Source organism: Miscanthus floridulus, chromosome 17 (assembly GCF_019320115.1).
Source record: "Miscanthus floridulus cultivar M001 chromosome 17, ASM1932011v1, whole genome shotgun sequence".
Taxonomy (NCBI): domain Eukaryota; kingdom Viridiplantae; phylum Streptophyta; class Magnoliopsida; order Poales; family Poaceae; genus Miscanthus; species Miscanthus floridulus.
The window spans coordinates 99,162,454-99,178,918 of record NC_089596.1 but is presented as its reverse complement, the minus strand read 5'-3'; the positions used below and the strand labels follow the sequence as shown (position 1 = coordinate 99,178,918).

At 43.8% G+C, this 16,465-nt stretch overlaps 1 protein-coding gene across 1 annotated transcript; it reads left to right on the top strand.

The window, feature by feature from the left end:
- Positions 1-13,010: 13,010 nt before the first annotated feature.
- LOC136517503 (rho guanine nucleotide exchange factor 8-like) lies at positions 13,011-15,969 on the top strand. The gene is made up of 7 exons (XM_066511075.1): positions 13,011-13,643; positions 13,737-13,853; positions 14,018-14,172; positions 14,321-14,395; positions 14,502-14,774; positions 14,872-15,192; positions 15,295-15,969. Exons 1-7 carry the CDS (start codon positions 13,319-13,321, stop codon positions 15,682-15,684), a joined length of 1,656 nt encoding a protein of 551 aa, XP_066367172.1. The 5' UTR covers positions 13,011-13,318; the 3' UTR covers positions 15,685-15,969.
- Positions 15,970-16,465: the final 496 nt, after the last annotated feature.

Below are 16,465 nucleotides of genomic sequence, written 5' to 3'. Positions count from 1 at the left end.
TGGGTTGAGTAGTGTAATCCATTCTTGCTGCTTTTTAGACTTTTATCAGATCATCTTATTGTTTGAAATCTTGCTTTCTATAGTATGGTTCGTACCAAGATAACGCCCCATAAGTCCATTGGACCCAAAGGAGTTCCTCGTCACTAGCTTGCCCCTAGGAGTGATGGTGCTAGCAGTAGCAGCTTTAGGCCTGATCCCTAGGCTGAGGTACAGAGGCTTTCAGTAGAGTTAGCATAGGCTACTAGAGATAGGGCCTTGAATGCCATCTAGGTGGGCAAGTTAAATGATCAATTGAGGTGTCGCACCACCGCTCATAAGAACTATGAGCGTATGTTAGTTCATATGGTGGAAGGAAGAAATGAAGCTTGGCATAGAGAAGATGTAGCTAGAGCCTGAGCTCATGAGTTAGAGTTCTATGTAGAAGACTTAGAAGAATATTATACCAATCTGCATGAAGAAGTCCATAGGCTGAATAATCTCCTGAATCCAAATCATGAGCCTCAAGTTGATGCAATAGACCTAGGTGTCATCATAGCAGATGATGATGAAGTGGAAGAAGAAGAAGAAGATCCAGAAGAAGTAGTGATGGTCAACAAAAGTGATGAGGAAGGTGGAAATGTTTCGGGAATGGATACCGATCATGAGGTTTGAGGTGATCGAGGAGAAGAGTAGAGTTGTAATATAGTGAGTTCTAGTCTAGTTGGGTAGTCTAGCTTAAGTGCAGACTTGTGTATAAATAAGTGAGCCCTATGTAATGCGTTTGTAGCAAGCTCTTTTAACAGTTCAATAAATGGTTGTGAATAAAGTTTGGATTATTATGAACAGATGCGTCGTACTCAGGGTTCAAATGTTCCTGGTTCTTCGCAAGATGAGGATGGTATTCCTAATCCACCACTAGTTCCACCAAGTTTGGCTGATGCTATCGCAACACTAGTCAATGTGACTGTGGAGAATGCTCGATTGCTTCGGGAGTTAGCTCAAAGCAATCAGAATATGATGCAAGGGAACCATGGTCATAATCATCATAGGCAAGAAGCTACATATGTTGACTTCACAGATACATGACCACCAGTATTTACCAAGGCTGACGAATCACTTGAAGCTGATGATTGGCTTCGTACCATGGAGCAAAAGTTTGATCGCATTCCATGCACTAAGTTCTAGAAGCCTATGTTTGCTGCCCAACAGCTTAGAGGTGCAGCAGGTGCTTAGTGGGCAAACCTTGTGGCTATGCAACCAGCAGGTGTTCAGTTAACTTGGGCTAAGTTCCGCACTGCTTTCCATGCCCATTATATTCCGGAGGGAGTAATGGCCATGAAGCTTGATTAGTTTCTTGCTTTGAAGCAAGGTGATCAGACAGTCATGCAGTATGTGGGCAAGTTCAATCACCTTTCACAATATGCATCTGAACATGTTAACACAGATGCCAAGAAGAAGTGGTTCATGCGTGGCCTAAATACCAAACTTTAGACCATGATGACTACCTACACCAATGTCACATATCATGAGGTAGTCAACATTGCTATTGCATCTGAGGAGAAATATCGGCAGCATAAGGAGATTAAAAAGAAAAGGAGTGTGCCATCTGGATCTTTTAGTGGGAATCAAAAGAGGTAGAAGATAATCTATCATCTAGTGAATCACTATCGCCCTCCTTATCGCCCACCACAGTTCCAAGCCGATCAACAACCAAATGTTTGTCCTGCCATAACTTACCCAAACTCTCAATAGATAAATGTTCCTGGTGTTCATGCTCCAACACCCCAAGGCCACCATTACCTATGTTTCAATTGTGGGAAGTCAGGTCATTTCTCTAGGGAATGTCTGTATCCTAAGCAGTACAATCCAAATTTTTAGAAGGCTCCTAGAAATCAACAACAGGGTCAAGCTCAGGACAAGAACAACAACCATAATGCTCAGAAGGGCAAAAATGAAAAGAAGACGGGGCGGGTTTTCTATATTCAAGCTAGGGAGATTCCAGAAGGGGAACCCATGATGCTAGATATGTTTCCTGTAGCCGATCATTCTGCAGTTATGCTTTTTTATTCTGGTGCATCTCATACATTCATCAATAGAACCTTTGTCATAAAGCATGAAATTCCAATTGGGAAAACAAAGGAGAATTTTTATATACAGTCGCCGGGGGACGTCTGTGTACTAAGGAAATGGTGTACCAGGTACCCATAAACCTGGGTGGGCATATTTTTCCCACCACCATGATTATTCTAAAGGATCAGGATATAGATGTGATTGTGGGAATGAACTGGATGTATCAGCATAAAGCTGTGGTAGATACTCTGAATAGGACAATAAGGGTGAGTTTACCAGATAGTAATTCTTAGCTTCTTATCCAACTTCCAATCTTAAAGAGATCAGTGGAGAAAGTTTGTGCGACTTCCATCAAGGATATTAGAGATATCCCTGTAGTTGATGAATTTCTAGATGTTTTTTCTGAAGATTTACCCGGTCTACCACTCGATAGGGATGTCCAGTTTGGAATAGATCTAAAACCTAGAACAACTCTAATCTCTAGGAGTGCTTATAGGATGCCTCCCAAGGAATTAGCTGAGTTGAAGACTCAGTTGCAAGAGTTAATTAATAAAGGGTTTATCCAACCTAGTTCATCACCTTGGGGATGTCCTGCAATTTTTGTGAAGAAGAAAGATGAGACCCTGAGATTGTGTGTTGACTATTGTCCATTGAATGAAGTAACCATTAAGAATAAGTATCCCTTACCTCGGATAGATTTACTTTTTGATCAACTGGCTAGAGCTAAAGTTTTCTCCAAGATTGATTTGAGGTCAGGTTACCACCAAATCAAAATTAAGCCTGAAGATATTCCCAAAATGGCATTTACCACCAGATATGGATTATATGAATACCTGGTAATGTCTTTTGGTTTGACAAATGCCCTAGCTCATTTCATGTATCTAATGAATTCAGTATTCATGTCTGAGCTAGACAAGTTTGTAGTGGTGTTTATTGATGACATCTTAGTATATTCCAAGAACAAGAAAGAACATGCGGAACATCTTAGAATTGTTCTGACCCGCCTAAGAGAACATTAGTTCTATGCCAAGTTCAGTAAGTGTGACTTTTGGCTAAAGGAAGTGCAGTTTTTAGGACATGTCTTATCAGCTGAAGGAGTTGCAGTGGATCCAAGCAAAGTTAAGGATATACTAGATTGGAAACTGCCAACTACTGTTCATCAGGTTCGGAGTTTTCTAGGAATGGTGGGTTATTACTGTCGTTTCATTCCAGATTTCTCTAGAATATCCAAGTCCATCACTGGGTTGTTGAAGAACCAAGCCAAGTTTGTCTGGTCATCTAATTATGAAGAAGTTTTCTAGACTTTGAAGAGATTATTAACCACTGTACCAGTGTTAGCACAGCTAGATATCGAGAAGCCATTCGACGTTTATTATGATGCTTCGGGTATTGGGATTGGATGTGTATTGATGCAAGAAGGCCGAGTCATTGCCTATGCTTCCAGACAACTTAAACAACATGAAAAACATTATCCAACTCATGATCTGGAGTCAGCAGCAGTTGTCCATGCTTTGAAGATTTGGCGGCATTACCTGCTTGGTAATACATGCCATATATATACAGATCACAAGAGTTTAAAGTATATCTTTACTCAATCAGAATTGAACATGCGACAAAGAAGATGGTTAGAATTGATTAAAGATTATGACTTGGAGGTGCATTACCATCTTGGTAAGGCAAATGTGGTTGCAGATGCCCTCAGTCGTAAGAGTCATTACAATTGTCTGACAATAAAAACAATGGATCTGACTTTATATCAAGAGATGGAGAAGTTGAATGTAGAGATATTTCAACAAGGTAGTTTGACCAATATAGCTGTTGAATCAACTATTCGAGATCAAATTATTGCCGCTCAGAAAGAAAACAAGGGTAGAGCTCATATCAAAGAAAGAGTTAGGAAGGGAAAAACAACATGCTTCGGGATAGATGATGCAGGTGTGTTATGGTTCAAGGATCGCCTTGTGGTACCAAAGGCTCCTGAGTTGTGACAGTCAATTCTTGAAGAGGCACATACAACCAAGTTATCTATTCATCCGAGAAGTAATAAGATGTACCATGACTTGAAACAGAGATTTTGGTGGACCAAAATGAAGATAGAGATTGCTCAGTATATAGCCAAGTCTGATACTTGTCAAAAAGTAAAAGCTATACATTTGAGGTCTGCTGGAGAGTTACAACCATTGCCTATTCCAGCTTGGAAGTGGAAGGATATTAGTATGGACTTTATCGTCGGTCTACCCAAGACATCAAAAGGTTTTGACTCAATATGGGTTATTGCAGATCGACTAACTAAGTCAGCATATTTTCTTCTAGTCAAGAGTATATATCCTACTATCCAATATGCCAAGATGTATTTAGCAAGAATCATGAGCTTACATGGTATACCAAAGACCATTGTGTCGGATAGAGGTACACAGTTTGTCTCTAACTTTTGGAAACAATTGCATGCTTCGTTGGGTACCAAACTTTTGTATAGTACAGCTTATCATCCATAGACTGATGGTCAGACTAAAAGAGTAAATCAAGTACTTGAAGATTTGTTAAGGTGTTGTGTCCTTAACTATTCCAATAAGTGGGATGAATGTTTGCCTTTGGCTGAGTTCTCATACAACAATAGTTATCAAGAGAGCATTAAGATGGCTTCGTTTGAAGCACTTTATGGTCGTAGATGCAGAACATCACTAAATTGGTCTGAACCTAGGGAAAGATGGTTCCTTAGAGTTGACCTTATGAAAGAAACAGAAGAGAAGGTTAGGCAAATACAAAGTAATTTGAAGATAGCTCAGTCCCGACAAAAGAGTTATACGGATAAACGACATAGACCATTGGTGTTTAACAGGGGAGATTTTGTATATCTAAAGGTATCACCAATGAAGGGAGTTACCCGTTTTGGTGTTAAAGGCAAGTTGGCACCTCGTTATATTAGACCATTTCAAATTTTGGAGAGGTATGGAAAGGTGGCATATCGCTTGAAGTTGCCAGAACATCTCTCAGTTGTGCATGATGTGCTCCATGTTTCACAATTAAAGAAGTGTCTTCGAGTGCCTGAGCAGAATATTGAGGTTGAAGGAGTGGAACTTGAACCTGATTTGACCTATTCTGAATATCCTATCTGGGTTCTGGATTAGAAAGACTGTGTCACTCGAAGGAGGACAATCAAGTTCTACAAGATACAATGGAATCAACATTCTAAAGAAGAGGCTACTTGGGAATCCAAAGATTACTTGTTAGAAAAGTTTTCAGAGTTTCTTGTGTCAATATAGAATAATGTTAGTTGTGCTCTGTCGTTACAAATCGTGTTTTGTAAAGAGACCTTAGCTGTTTTATGGACAGGTTTTGAATGTGTTCGCTCAACACATTTCCTTATCCATTACTTACCCTCAGACTTTAAATCTTGGGACGAGATTTCTTTTAGGGGAAAGATTGTAACACCTCGGGTGTTTAAATACTAAAACCTGCCATGTCATCATATGCATTGCACATCATTTTGGTGTTAGTGAAAAATTTTATATGCGTACATTAAAACAAGTTTACCTTTATGTATATGTGTTGACTTGTATGGTTTGAATCAAGTTCAAAATCTTTGTATAGCTTTGAAATTTCCGAAAACCCTGATTTTCAGTATTTAAATTCTACCCTGAAAACCAAATTCAAAATCTAAGCACATTTTGGAGTTGAGCCTAAAAGCAAAAGTGTAGAGCTTGTCAAGTTGTACAAAGTTTGTTTTTGGAGTTTTCAAAGTTGTTATATAAATTTTGAAGTAATTTGAAAAGGCGAAATGTACTTAAAGTGTTCCCTTTTGATTTTAAACTTGCATTTCAAAATGTAGACATAATTTGGGTATGGTTATTAAAGCAAAGTTGTAGAACTTTGAATTTGGAACAACTTTTATTTTTGGAGATTTTTGAGTTACCATACAAATTTGGGAGTACTTTGGGAAATTATGCGAGTGGCAATTCTATAATTTCGGTGAACAGTACCCGCGGGCGACACCTCACCGTCGACGACCTTCTTCTGGCTTCTAGTCGCGCCCGTGGCCTTCTCTGGCTTCGCGTTGGCATGAGCAGGCTGCTGCATGTCATCTCCTTGCTTCTTTTCCGCGCTATAAAGGCCGGGACGCCATCGTCGCCGCTCTTTCTCCTTCCTCTGCTTTTCCCGTCGCCACCGCCCAACTCCGACGAGCCCATGTTGTCGCTGTAGCGCCTTTCCAGCCGTAGCAAAGCCGTCATAGCTCCGCTTGCTCCTCACGCATCCAGCCGACTAGCTCTTGAAGCTTGACTCCGCGCGGGAAACTATAGAGCGCGCCTTTCTTCCTCGCGGCCGGCAGCACCACCGTCGTGTGCGCTCGCCGTGGCCAGCAATCCTCGGTGCGTCTTGGCTCTTGCTCAGCGTAGTTCCTGCTTCGCCTTGTTGCTGTGGTGCTTTGTGACCTGTTGATTGAGCCTTTTGTCCACCACAGCCACCGGAACACCACCGTCGATGTTGCTCGCACCGCCGTGGCTGCTGTGATCGTTGACCCGCTTCACCGCTGCTCCTCCAGTTCATCCTTCGGCTCGAGCGTGTTTGAGGTGAGCTCCTGGTGCTTCCTGGACCTTTTATTTAACCGCTACTGGCCTGATTTCGTCGACGTAGCGCAGCCGCGCCGTTGTGGCCGCCATGGTCGGCGTCGAGCTCGTACACCGCTATAATTAGTCTAGATAGTACTGTCAATCGATGCATTATGATGTGGGGAGTGCGTTGATACCCTCGCCGTCGTCGTTGACCTCACCAGCGGCGAGAAATCGCCGGTCAAAGCACGGTCGTCGCTGTTGAGTGGGGAGGACGACGCTGACAGGTGGGGTCACCCCTGTTAGTGACCGTTATTTGAAAATGGATTTTTCCTATTTTGCAAAATTGAATGAATAGTATTGTGATTTGTTATTTTTGTATAGAATTAATTTGAGCTCCAAAAATTATGAAATTTTTTGTGTGACCTCTCTGTGATGTAAACTATTTAGGAAAAAATATTAAATGTTGATTTTCAGTACATTTTGACTTTGATAAAATTACTCTAATTAATTAATAAATGAGCTTCCATGATTTTTCTAGGCTTTATTATTTATCCAAAAATTATGAAAATTGTTTTGCCACTTAGTTATCATGGGATAAGTCTTCATAAAAATTTTGAGCTCATTTGGAGAAAGTTGATTTATTTCATATCTTTTAATTAAATAATTAATTCATAAAAGCAAATAGTAAACCTTAATAATTTCGGTTTTGTTTGAATTTTGGATTTAGTGATGACCTTGGGTCATTAGTATAGAATAATTCTTGATATTTAAAGTAAGTGTTTGAATTTATAAAATTGTTTAATTAATTGTTGGTTTGCAACTGTACCGCGAAGGAAAGTTGTATTCATGTTATTAATGTTTGCATCCATTGTCAAGCATCATGTTTCATATCGCGCATCATATTAAACATGGCATTGTTACTACGTGTAGTGAACGAAAGCGAGAACATGGTAGTGAATCAGGTTGAGGAGGAAGTTAATCCGTCTGTTGAGGTCGGGTTTGATAATTATGGAACGTCTTCGAAACCTGACCTTTCCGTCAATCAAGGCAAGCCCCGGATGCATTTAAACCTACCTTGTATTTTACAAGTTTTTATTGCTTTTGCTTTTCTATACTGCATTAAGTGATTAGGAGTTGAGTGAAAACCTAATTGGTGCATTTCCAACCTTGTTTTTCAATATCAACCTTGATACCCGTTTCAATTCGAGAATACTTATTTATGCTTAGCCATGCTTAGAACGGTACAAGTCAGGTGATCGCCGGTCACCTATGAGATATAAATGGTTTCTTAGATACGACTGGTTATTTATATTATCATGAGATATGAGCATGTGGAGTAATAAATCTAGACCAGGCGGACTTGGTGTATGGGAGCCACAAGACATGGAGGTCTTGTGAGCGGGTTCTTTTCGCCTGAGTCAATTAAGACATGTCCGTTGTTGAATTGCATGAGGTGAGACTTTGTAGTACCGATCACATACTCCGGTAAGCCTTAACTTGGCTATTCTATTACAAGAATGGCTACTCGCGCACTAGGAGTGGAGAGATGGTGAGAGTAGCATGTACCCACGTGGCAATGGGCTGGAATAGTGGAGTACTGTATTCTCGGGTGGCGCGGACCCGTTCTTATTTTAGAGGATCTGAGGGTGGGTTGGTATATGTAGGTCAGGGACCTGCATATGTCATGTGGTTGGGAATCCCCGGCTGGGTTATAATCGGTTTGAATCGTCGTTGCTCCTTGGTTATGGAGACTCAACTCACTGTTCATCATCATAGTTAATAAATGAAACTTGAGTTGGATTTGAGAAAGAGTTTGATATGAAGTTCATGATCTCATTACGGATCATGGCAGATTCATATACGGTCTTTTGAAGAATTAAATGTAGAAAGAATGAATCTTTTAAAGAGCTTTTACGTAAAAGAACTTTGAGTCTTGCTAAAGCCCTACCTTGAATCCCTGAGCCTGCATACCTGAGTTATACTTCGTTTATATTTTGGTTAAGTCTTGTTGAGTACTTTTGTACTCAGGGTTCGTTAACCCTTGTTGCAGGTGAGCCTCATGGGCAGGTCTGTCTTGGACCGTGCTGCATGACTATTGTTTAAGTCGACGATGATAAGTAAATGTGTGACCCTTGGGCAGGGTATTTTCTTTGTGTGTTATATTTTATGTTACTTATGCCACTCCACTACTATGGTTTGTAATAATCATCGTACTTAGTTTATAAGGTTTGAAATAACTATTTTGTAAATTAAGTTATTGTAAGACTTCCGCTATTTTACTCTGATGTATATTAATGAATAAACTGTTGTAATATTACAATGACTCTGTAATGGGATCCTGCTCGGAAAATCGTGGATGATTCGGGGTTCCCTGGGGACACCCGACAGTCTTCTTAAGTTACTGGGAACATATGCATAGTCGTCAGAGGTCTTTGGACAGTGACAGGTGCATGTGGGCCCTATAATTTAGGAGGTTCTACCACACAACCTCATCAGGAACACCATCAACCCAAAGGATGAAGCAGCCTTAGATATTAATGGCTATGTGAGAAATGTGTTGGCTAGATTTGCTCCAGGTGGGGATAGGTTCAATGTCCCTAGATTCATGTGGACTGAGTTGAGATTTATAGTGGAGGATGGGAGGAGGGGGCTGCCCTATGCTCCTTATCTCATGTTCATGATTGAGAGGGTCACTGGATTTTATTTTCCAAATGATGGGATGCACACCGTCTATAAAATTGAGAAGACCTAGCCAGCTGTAGCTACTCAGGGAGCAGGAAGCTCTCATGCTCATGTAGATATCCCTGAGTCTTCTCGCTCTAGGTCTCGCAGAGGAGGCATGATGAAGAAGTTTGGCAAGTGGTTGAAGGCAATCTTTGGCAAGTTCACCTATACAGCTGATAGAGCGTATGAGACACAGCTTGAGCAGCATGGACAGGACCTTCCACCACTTCCTCCTATTCCACCTCCTCCATAGTATGACCTTCTGAGTCTCTCCGACACAGATTCAGATGATGATGATGATGAGCAGCAGGGACGAGTAGCAGATTGGGATGAGACCCTGGAGGGATACCGTCAGAGACAGGAGCCAAGGTGTTCCACTCGTTCCACTCGCTACACCGCCACTACTCACCATTAGGGCCGTGCACCTATTGACTCTGACGACGATGATGGTGATGGTGGTGCCGGGACTGCTGTAGGAGGTGCTATGGCTGTAGGAGGTGATGATATTGATTGGACGGACATCCAGGGAGATGATGAGTAGGTGTTGATCTTTCTTTTCTTTTCTTTTTGGTGCTTTATGCCAAAGGGGAGAAAATCAGAGGGGTCAACAACTTTTCGACGCCATGGTCAGCAGCTGCGCTTCATGTCCTATTCGATGAGTGTTAGTCTTCGCTGGGTGGAAAGTTTGTGAGTCGCTCAAAACTCTAAATTGTAAAATAATGCTACTATTTGACTCTTTGTGTATCAGATATGGACATGTATCGTTTGTGTGAATTAGAAGTCATCTTATCGTGCTAGGTTGGATATCTTTTTTTATCTGAGCTAGCTGTGTGGTGCTTGACGCTGTCTTGTTCGTATAGTCAGGTGCGGCAGTGCCGCACTCAGCTACAGCAGCAATCACATGTGTGCATGATCTGTCATATGCATCATGTATATATTTTCTTAACACTGTGTGAAGCACGCCACAAAAGCATGGATGTAGGAGGAGCGCCAATTTTTACTTCACTAAAGTGTGAATCTTGGCCTCTTATGCTAAGTTGAGAATTCAATTCTCTATTCACATATTTAAGGGAGGCTCTACACCCATGGCCCAAAAAAATCTTAGTTATTCATTTCATATCTTTTGTAGACTCTAATTGGGTTATCATCAATCACCAAAAAGGGGAAGATTATAAGTGCAATAAAGCCCTAATGTGGTTTTTGATGTTGATGACCACCTAATTAGAGAACTAATGAGATTTATTAAGATGACAAGCAGGGAATTCATTATAGAGGATGTCACATGGAAAGGAGGAGCCTCCAATTACAAATAAGGATGTCATCGTGTTCAAAGGAGTTTTGAATTCTTTTCTTTTAAAATTGAGTATGGGAAAAGTCGTACTATAAAGAGGATACTGCAACTGGTTAAAAGTGTGCAACCAAATGATCAATCTTTACACAAAATATCCTCACACCTCAGCCAAGACAGCCAACTTAACAACTCATTCACCCTTGTTGTCTTGCTGGGTACGGCAGTACCGCACCTGGAGAGAGGCACTGCCGCACTTAGGGCGGCACTGTCACACTTAAGTAACCGTTGGGAGGCAGAGGATATTTATACTTTTTCCTGTCCTCCATAACGTCTCTCTCTTCTTCCCCAATGGTTCAGACCGACAAAAATCAGCAGGTGCTCATCTCCTCTCTCTCCTCCATTGGTGCCCTTCAAGCTCTCAAGCTTTTCCTTTGACTTCCCCATCAATCCTTGAGAGAAAAATGTACCAAAAGTGATTAGAGAGTAGCTCCACTGATTCTCAAAGCCTAAAGAGCATTTGATTCATGTTTTGGTCTGCGGTTGTGTTTGTTACTCTTGGAGCTTGGCTCCTAGCCGGCTAGAGCGTCGTCCGATGAGCTTGCCAAGTTTGTGGCAAGCCCAGGAGGTTTGTAACCACCTCTTGCAGCGAGTAAAATCACCCCTCATCTCAAGAGTTCACTCTCTTGACTTGAGAATGAGGTAGGGTTGCAAAGCCCTAAGTCTTAGTGGTATACCTCAACAACGTGGACTTAGGTAAGTCTTGGTGGCGAGCTAAACCACGGGATAAATCCTTGTGTTATCTTGTGCTTGTGTTGCTACACTTGTGTTCTTGTTGTTATTGAGGTGATTTTTAGGGTTTGAGGCCGATCTACTTGTGTGTGGTGTTCCCACCACTTTCAGCTGTCGATCTATGATCTACTATCCTGCAGGAATCTAAGAAATTTACCCTATCTAAATTTCGTTGGGTAGATTTTGAACTATGAACTAATATCTCCTGTAGGTGCGGCAGTGCCGCGCTCACAGAGCGACAGTGCTGGGGTGAATTTGACTTCGGTTTGAGTTGAATTTTTACAGGCCTATTTACGGCTCTAGGCGTACCAGAGATCCTACAGTCGTTGCAGTTTCCTTACCTCCCGGTGTGGATCTTCTGGGTGAAAACCTCGTCCCTTCTGGACAGGCAGCAGTGGCGTTGTTTGCGTCGCATTCCTCCTTGGAGGCGTTGCCTCTTAAGTCCCATAGCCATTGCACGCTTGGGGGCTGCTTCCCCCCTCTCCTTGGTGCTGCGCTTGGTCATCATTGTGACTTGTGCTCCTGTCGAATCATCCGGTTGGCGGTGGATTTTTTTGGCTGTGCATGTGAGTGCTTCATATCCTTCATGGCTTCAACGCCTGTGTTTGTCCTACAGTTTGGTTGCTTCTTCGACGGATGCTTGGTCGTTTCCTTTATCGCTTCGGCGGCGGATGCTTTGCCGCCGGTGTTCCTAGTTATCACTGAGCAGATACTTTGTTGCTGCAGTTTGCTGGTCGTAGTGGATACTTTGCCACTAACATCGTGTGCCTCTTTTCTGTCAGATGCTTGGTTGTCGTGGTCGTCTCTCTATCAATGCTTCGCCTTTGTTGTCGTATTGGCTTCCTTGACGGATGCTTTACGACTGTGGTCGCTTGGTCCTTTTCCTGGTGGATCTTTGCCGCCACTACTATTGGAAGCCCACCTCGTCTGGAAGCCCGCCTCGTCGCCGTCGCTCGCTACAATGTAGGCTACCATTGTGTTGTAGTCCTTTTGTCATAGACTTGGTCTGTTAGGGTCCTGAGGATGAGGGTCCCTCCCCCTCCGTTTTCTCATGTTGCTCTTTTGTGCCTCTGGGACTGCTATGGTAATCTTAGTATTAGCTGGCAAGTCTTGTGTAACTTTTAAAACTCTTCTTCTATTTAATGAAATACGTGCCACGTGCTCGAGGAAAAAAAAGCCAAATTGAGCTCCGCTTACGACTTTGAAATTGACCGACTCCTGGTTGAGGAAACTCTTAACAGAATCTTGCCTTCTTTTTACTGCTACTATGGTTTCAACTAACGTTCTCCAAAAGGCAAAAGTATCCGCAGTACGATCCGCAGTGAGGAATTTGTACTCATCCACCGATCCAAGAGCTGGGCCAAGCGCAAGCAGGACGAGAGGCCAACGCCACCATGCACGGCACGGTTCTTGTCATTATTGCACGAGCAGCGGAAGATTTCGCAGGCCGTGGCGGCGTGGCGCCGTGCTGTGCTATCAAGGCGTGCCTGCTCTTTATATTTGGCGGCCGGCCAGCCGGACGCACGGAGTCCGGCGCCCGCGCACGATAAAAAGCCTGGCGCTGCATGCCGGGAACGCTGCCGTTTTCCAAGCTTGGCGTGGGGCAAGGCAAGCCCAGAAACCAACCAATTCTGCTCCGCTGCCACCCACGAGGCCACGACGAACACGAACAGCAACCGCAGCCTTCCAGCAGATCGCACGCACGCACGCCCCCAGCTTGTGCTTCCCTCCCTCCCGGCCTCCCTCCCTCCGCCCCTCCCTCTCCTGAGTCTCCTCACCTCCCATACACAGCGTCCCCGAAATCTAGCCAGCCACCGCCCACCGCCTCCCTCCCCTGACTCCTCTCTCTCCCTGCGCGCCACGTTGACATTGCGGATGCCGTAACGGGCGCGCGCGTGCCAGCCATGCGCTCGTGATGGCCCGGCCGTTCCAGAAGATCGGCCACGGCCTCGAGAGGTTCTCGTTCAGGCGCCGGAGGTCGGCGTCGTCGTCGTCGCCGCTGTCGCTGGCCTCGGACGGCTCGGACGCCTCCTCGATGGAGGCGCAGGCGCCGGCGCCGGCGCCGGGGCAGCCTTGCACCAGGCGCGCGCTGTCGAGGAGCTGCGGGTCCAAGGGGAGCCGGCTGTCCGTTGACCTTCCACCGCCGCTGGCTGGCGGCCCTTCGGATAAGGGGGCAGCCGGGAGCTCGTCCTCGCTCGCGGTGCCGCCCAAGCCGGTCCGGCACGAGGGCCCGCCCTCAGGTGACGGCTGTTCTTGGACAATCAACCAACGCTCGTTATGCTGCTGCAAATTGCAATCTTGTTGGAGAAATGATTCGCGTTTGTGGGTTGCAGATGCGGAGATCGTGAGGGAGAAGTTCTCCAAGCTGCTGCTGGGGGAGGACATGTCCGGCACCGGCAAAGGGGTGACCTCTGCTCTTGCCCTGTCCAACGCCATCACTAATCTTGCAGGTAATCCCCTTTCCCCCCTTTTGTCCCCAAGAATCCTTTCTTTCCTTATTTTTCTACAGATCAATTATTTCCTTCGGCGGTTCCACAATTTGAGCTTTTGCCCAATTTCTAGTGGAAACCCTGATCAGCTGCGCGTTCTTTTTCTCGTAATGCCACCTTTTCAGCTTCTGTGTTTGGTGAGCAGCGCCGTCTGCAGCCCATGGCCGCCGACCAGAAATCGCGGTGGAAGAAGGAGATCGACTGGCTTTTGTCCGTCGCCGATCACATTGTTGAATTTGTTCCTTCGCAGCAGGTCGCCGAGAATGGGACCTGCATGGAGGTAAGAAATTCTCCCTATTTCAGTACTTGCTGTTGCTGTAGCAAGTAAGTAGCATCCAGGTATTCAGCTTCATTGTCCAATTCGGTTATACAGCATTAAATAACAGTGCGTTAACCGCCTTCAATTGATGCGTTTTCATGTCAAACAGATAATGATAACCCAGCAGCGTCAAGATCTACAAATGAACATCCCTGCATTGCGCAAGCTCGATGCAATGCTCCTTGTAAGCATGGGCATGCTCTTATCTTGATCATTTACTGAACAGTTTTGACTTCAGAGGGATATCTGAAGTTCTAAGTTTGGCATTGCATATGTCTCCTGTGGAATAGGAATACCTTGACAGTTTCGAGGGTAAGCAGGAGTTTTGGTATGTGAAGAAAGATGCAGATGAATCGGGGCAGGGCAACATGCCGAGGGAGGACGACAAATGGTGGCTCCCAACTGTCAGAGTCCCTCCTAATGGTCTGTCAGATGCATACAGGAAATGGCTTCAGAACCAGAAGGAGCTTGTTGCACAGGTGCTGAAGGCAGCAATGGCTATCAATTCTAATATTCTTATGGAAATGGAGGTTCCTGAATCCTACACGGAGTCCCTACCAAAGGTGATCCATAAGACCAGACTGTTAACCGCCTTGCCGTATTCTGTTTACAACAATTCTAACGATATAACTATAACTTCTATTGTTTTATGTCTGCTAGAAAGGGAAGTCCACCCTTGGAGATTCAATGTACAAACTTATAACCGACGATTATTTTGACCCTGAAGAACTTCTACGCTCCGTTGACTTGTCGGATGAACACAACATTGTTGATCTGAAGAACCGAGTCGAAGCCTCAGTAGTCATCTGGCAGAAGAAATTGACCCACAAGGACAGCAAATTGTCGTGGGGGCATAATGTCAGTCACGAGAAGAGGGGAATGTTTGAAGGGAGGGCAGAAAATGTTCTTCTCCTTATCAAGCACAGATTTCCCGGCATCGCCCAGTCGGCTCTAGACATAAGTAAAATCCAATGCAACAAGGTATGAGAAGCATTCACAATTACCTTTGCCTTTTCAGATACCCCACAGTGCTTTGTTTACTCGAATGCCTTGCATACCTCCCTTCTACCCTTTTTTCATCAGGATGTTGGCCTTGCCATTTTGGAGAGTTACTCCAGGACTCTGGAGAGCTTAGCTTTCACAGTCATGTCTCGAATCGAAGATGTTCTCAGCGCGGACTTGGCCACTCAAGATCCCAAGAACGCAGGATCGATGAGAATAGCCAGTTTAACTTCAGACGACACCGACAAGGTTGTCTCGGATGCTAAGGCCGAGGTAGAGAAGATGAGGAGAATGGAGCCAGTTTCGCCGATGCTATACGACTATGTGGGCCCACGGGACCAAGACCTCAGCACATATATCAAGGAGGGTTCTAATGGTCCAAAGCTGACAAAGATGTCATCAGTTGCAAACAAGAGGTTTTCATACCTTGAGAATTTGGGTGGAACAAGAAGCCCAATAGCTAGACACTAGCTGTTATAGGGGGTGTGAGGATAGATGGATCATGCTGCCACAGAGCCTTCGGAAGAAACTTTGTACATAGCACGTATGTCCAAAGGAGGTGCCAATGTGAGGTCTTGGCATGTTTACATGAACTAATCATAAGATCATAACTCATGAGCTGGCGCTCAGTGATGTGCCTGTGGTATTTGTACTTGTATTATGGTTTCAAAAGATAAGGAAGGGAAAAGATTGTATTTTTCTTGTAGCGCCTTGTTCAATTGAGCTTCTCTCTCTTGACAATGCAAGGGGGTAAACCCCTTATGACTTCCAATATTGTTACAAATTCTAGTCCTTCATATTTACAAAACAACAATAACATATCATTTCTGACAAGATGACAGGGGATGGATACTAGTTCACACATCATCACCAGCATCTAATTAAAAAGACATGCTACTTTACAAAACCACAGCAAATGTTTGCGTAACGATAATGTAACATCTAATCGAATAATAAACGCAAAAGTTCTTAAAGCGCAAGCATTTTCACCGAAACCAAAAGCCCTGGCTTTCATATTAACTTTATTTGATACTTCTATCTTCATTATCCATGGAAGACAAACACACACACACACACACATATATATATATACACATATACATATATAGAACTACTACCATGTAGCTGGCTACAAAATAACTTATTCTGTAGCCACTTTGAGTTACGATAATTACTATACTAATTTACTAAGTGATTTACTATAATGTTATGGTAAATTTCTCCATATGTTATAGTAACCCAACTATCGTAA

Excerpts from the sequence above, each read along its gene's own strand:
- LOC136517503 (XM_066511075.1), top strand. The coding sequence starts at position 13,319 with ATGGCCCGGCCGTTCCAGAAGATCGGCCACGGCCTCGAGAGGTTCTCG. Across the intron at positions 13,644-13,736 it reads GCACGAGGGCCCGCCCTCAG|ATGCGGAGATCGTGAGGGAG; the intron begins GTGACGGCTGTT and ends TGTGGGTTGCAG. Across the intron at positions 15,193-15,294 it reads GTAAAATCCAATGCAACAAG|GATGTTGGCCTTGCCATTTT; the intron begins GTATGAGAAGCA and ends TTTTTTCATCAG.